We start from the raw sequence: 4,169 nt of genomic DNA on the forward strand, positions 1-4,169 counted from the left end.
TCTTTCCCTGCCCCCCATGCCCTGATTTAAAAAAATAAATAAATAAATAAATAAATAAATAAAAAAAATTAACCAAAACACAAAAACCCTCCAGACCTCATGTTCTTTTGTCCTGGATTGAGAGTAATTTTTCTTGCCCGAACCAAGACCTTTCTGGCATCTCTTAGGAAAGGGGGGAATTGAGTGCAAACAATGCAAAAAGTTCTGCAGCTGTAAAGTGATGCTATCATTGTCAACAGTGGGATATCTTGGATACGAAAAAGGAAGGACTCCGCAGTGGGCTCTGCAAATATGGCTATTTCTAAATGTATGAAGGAAATCTAGTATTTATGGTTTTGTCCGCTCATCCAGCTGATCTGTTCTTGGTTTTTTTCTGTTGGCTGTTTATCAGTTAATACTTATTGTAAGCTGCTCTGAGCCTTTTGAATAGGGCAAGATATAAATTTAAACAGCAATAGTACACTGAAATAAAGATGTGTTTACAGTTAACTCTGTTAAAGTAGCCAACTTCTATATTTCCTTGAATTATATTACATCTTAGTGTTGTTCAACTGAAAATTTGATATCTAAGTATTGAACAGATACTTGTTTAAAGTTGATGCAGTTCATTTATTTCTCCTTTTCACTCAGTAGACATTTTCACTAAGTTGCTGGTTTTCCTGCACCAACACTTGCAAAATGAAATAATCTTGTATAGGCAGTAGTAGTATTCTAGTACTTGGTGCATATTTATTTATCATAAATTGTTGTAAAATATATTTTATACAATACATTTTTCTGGCCTTGGTTTCCTTTCAGCAGTAACCATTACCTTTAGCCTTGGTGTTTTGTGTATACTGGCAAGGTGGTGTTAGTTAGGGCTGTGTGGCACCTCAGTCCCTGGTTCAATTTGGCCCGATTCGGTGGCCAAATCTCCAAATTGAATCGGAGGACGCTAATCTCTCCGAATCAAATCGGAACCTCCGAATCAATTCGGAGAGATTTGAAAAGAACCTGCGATTCAGGTGTAGACGCAGCTTTAAATGTTTTCTTCTACATACCTCAGGGTATCAGGTGGCTTGTGAATGCTGTGATGCTTGGGCGCATGAGTGTCCCATAGGAGCGCGGGGGGGTCCCTAGCGCATTGGGCAGCAGACCTGGAAGTGGACCAGGGTCTGCTGGGGAGCCCCGCAGTGACTGGTGCCTTCTGGGTCTGGAGGGGTACCCAGGGTCTCCCTGCACTCCTGTGGGATGCTCCATCCACCCCACCTTCACAGTATTCGCACGCTGTGCCTGGTACTTTGAGGTATGTAGAAAAAACATTTGAAGCTGAGTCTGTGGCCGAATTGCTAATTCTCTGAATCGGCATTGAATCTTCAGTTTCGGCTGAATCGAATTGGGGACAGTGATCTGAATCAACGAATCGAATCGCTGTCCATGATTCGGGCTGAATCCAAGTCGGCCCCATTTCACACATCCCTAGTACTCGTACCAAACTGATAGGTGTTGATGTGTACTCCTTTTCATCTATGTGTTGGCTTATTCATCTATGAGGCATGAATGTCAAATCTGGATGTAACCCATTTCATTACCAATATGCTACTTGGGTGATCCGAGTGTCTGGTGGCATGATTCTTGAAAACTTAAGCTTGTGACTTTACAGCCACCACTGTACTTTCCCTTGTGTTGGCCCTTTGTGCATTAGCCTTTCAGCATGGGGTTATTTTTTTTCTAATAGTGTCCAGAATATACTAGATCCTTTCCAAACAGGAGAGAAAACATGATCCCTCTTCTGAGGGATTTGCAATCCAAAGAGAAGCAAAGTGTTAGAGGCAAGTGACATAGTATACTGAAAACAAACAAACAGGACACGTGGCCTAAAGTCAGTGTGCCCTCCCTTACCTGCTTTCCTCCAGAATATTTCCTTACTGTATCCTAAAAATGTTCTGTGGAATAAATTCAAATGGAGGATGGGTACAGGGCTGCTTTAATTGTTGCTGCATAAATTGCTCGATGGTATTATGCAGTTGTGAGCCATGTGTATTCTGAGAACTGTAGATAGTCTTATAGGGTTTTGGAGTTATGCTAAGAGCAAACCTAAACCAGTGTCAACCTGTAACTGGGGGTCTCTAGCTGGTGAGTCTTTTGTGCAAGAACAGGTGTGCCATTTGTAAAGGAACTAACAGTGCAGTGGTCCTCAACCTTGCTACTCAAGCCCCCCCCTCCCCTCTTCGCCCACTGGAAAATGTCAGCTCTTGGCTTCCACTTGTTTGTTTGACTACCGAAAAATAATAGAGCTGTGCTTTTGCAAATAACTCAGACTATGACAGGTAAGATTGTGTTCTGACACTGAATTCTTATTTGAAATCTCTGGATTTATCACGGGTACCTGTTAGCTCACTGAGTGGTGCTAATGTTATGTGGTACCCTATGGCACCCTTGCAGTACCTCAGAGTACTCTCTGGTTGAGCACCTCTGCCATAGCTACTTGTTTTAGGCAAGTAGCTGCCACAAAGCAAATGTTTTAAATATGGATGCATGGTTATAAGTTGATGCGTTTTTAATAACAGACCAAGATAGTATGAAGGCTGCGTTAGAGAACTTTTTAAGACTTGTGCGTAAAGATTTTTCAAGGTGTTAAAAAAACAAAACAAAACAAAACAAAAAAAAACCTGCCAAAGAATTTAACCTTGTAAATGGAAATCTCCTCTTCCACTTAAGAGGAGGCAGGGGAAACAAGAAAGTGAAACCAACCACTTGCATGTTTACCAATGAACTCAAATTTCAGTGGCATCTGGAAAAACAGCAGCATAAGAGGAGGAAATGCCAGCTATGATTTCGTAAATATTTCAGTTTAACTATTAGTTTAGCACTCCTGTTTTTTAGTACTTTGACTATCTTTTTTTTGCCAGCTACTTGGTGTCTTGTTCTCTCATTTGTTTCTCCTCTTCCGACATAAGCTAGGATATTCCTCAGTGTTTCTGCTAATACTTAAGCAATAAGGTTTTCTTTTTATTATGAAATTTTAAGGTATTATGGTAAATTACTGTTTCCCCTTCTGTCCCCTTCAAGGACTTGGTTCTTTTTGCCCCATTGTACTCCTTCTTCAGCTTGTGGCCTGTTCTTTCTGTTGTTATCTTTTTGGTCTTTAATATGGACTATATACTTCATGTCTGTCAGAATATTCTAGCAGAACTTCCTTGAGGTTAAGCACCTGGTAAAATTAAGGATGAATCTTTAATTGGCTATATTCATGCTGCCTTCTTGAGCTACTTCTGAATGCATATGCAAGTTAATGTATTAATATGATACTCCATTAATATGAGGCCTTATTTGCTGAACATGGTACTACTAGTCAAATGACGCTGAAAATCCAGCCAACTTGCTAGAATTTTAAGTGCTTTAGTACAGTCTTCCTGTCATAGGCAAGTTTCTTAAACACATGCCTAGTAATCTGAGGGGCACCAAGATTTTGGTTTTAGGGCTCAGCACCCTCATGCACGTTGCTCTTGTACAACTTTAAAAGTATTAGATTGGTTTCTGTGTCTTTTAACACCTGCTTTTGGGATCCCTCTGTATTTTCTCCCTTTTATTCAAATGAAATGCATCTTTGTAAATTTCCTTATACGTTTAAATATTTTAAAACTGAAACCAAATTGTATCAACTCCAGTTGTGATTGTGAGATTGCCTCGTATGCTCGTTCTCGTGGAGTTTAACAAATACTTTATTTTCTTGTCCGTCTCCTTGAACAGTGCTCAGTGTCTGTTACTGGTAAGCGAGGCATCCTTGATTGAGAGAAATGGCAAGTATAGACTGTAGAAACTTCTGATTCTTCACTGAAGTGACTTTTGGTAGAACAGCAAACACCCAGTAACAGTAGTTGAGCCTGAAAAGTTGCGCTATATGGGAAGATTTTTATTTGCTGCTTCAGCTGAGCTGTGCCGCTCCTAGTAGAGCTGAGGGAAAGGGTGAAAATACCCTATGGCCCTTAGACATTGTACACTTATGAGCTTAGGTAAGCAAAATGTGGTGGAGGGCTACAAGTGGAGTGAGTGTTGAGCCTAGAATGAGCAGGTCAGACCCAAGAATAGTGTTTATTGGAATTCAGGTAGTAGAGACAATGGTTTTAGTTAAGTGGTTCTCAGATGCTTGGAGTATTCCCCCCCCCCCCCCCCCACTAGGAGCTGTA

At 40.6% G+C, this 4,169-nt stretch overlaps 1 protein-coding gene across 3 annotated transcripts in view; it reads left to right on the plus strand.

The window, feature by feature from the left end:
- The window catches only part of NUCKS1 (nuclear casein kinase and cyclin dependent kinase substrate 1), a 19,597-nt gene that overhangs the window by 1,829 nt on the left and 13,599 nt on the right, over positions 1–4,169 (plus strand). Inside the window, exon 1 of one of the 3 annotated variants that reach the window (XM_006024754.3) lies at positions 2,797–2,819. The exons of the other annotated variants lie outside the window; for them this stretch is intronic. Within the exon in view, the coding sequence (XP_006024816.1) occupies positions 2,803–2,819 (17 nt within the window). The 5' untranslated portion in view covers positions 2,797–2,802. Of the gene's footprint in view, positions 1–2,796; positions 2,820–4,169 lie in introns of those variants that run through there. 3 annotated transcript variants of the gene reach the window in all.

The sequence above is a fragment of the Alligator sinensis genome, unplaced genomic scaffold (genome assembly GCF_000455745.1).
Source record: "Alligator sinensis unplaced genomic scaffold, ASM45574v1 scaffold1322_1, whole genome shotgun sequence".
NCBI classification, from domain to species: Eukaryota; Metazoa; Chordata; order Crocodylia; family Alligatoridae; genus Alligator; species Alligator sinensis.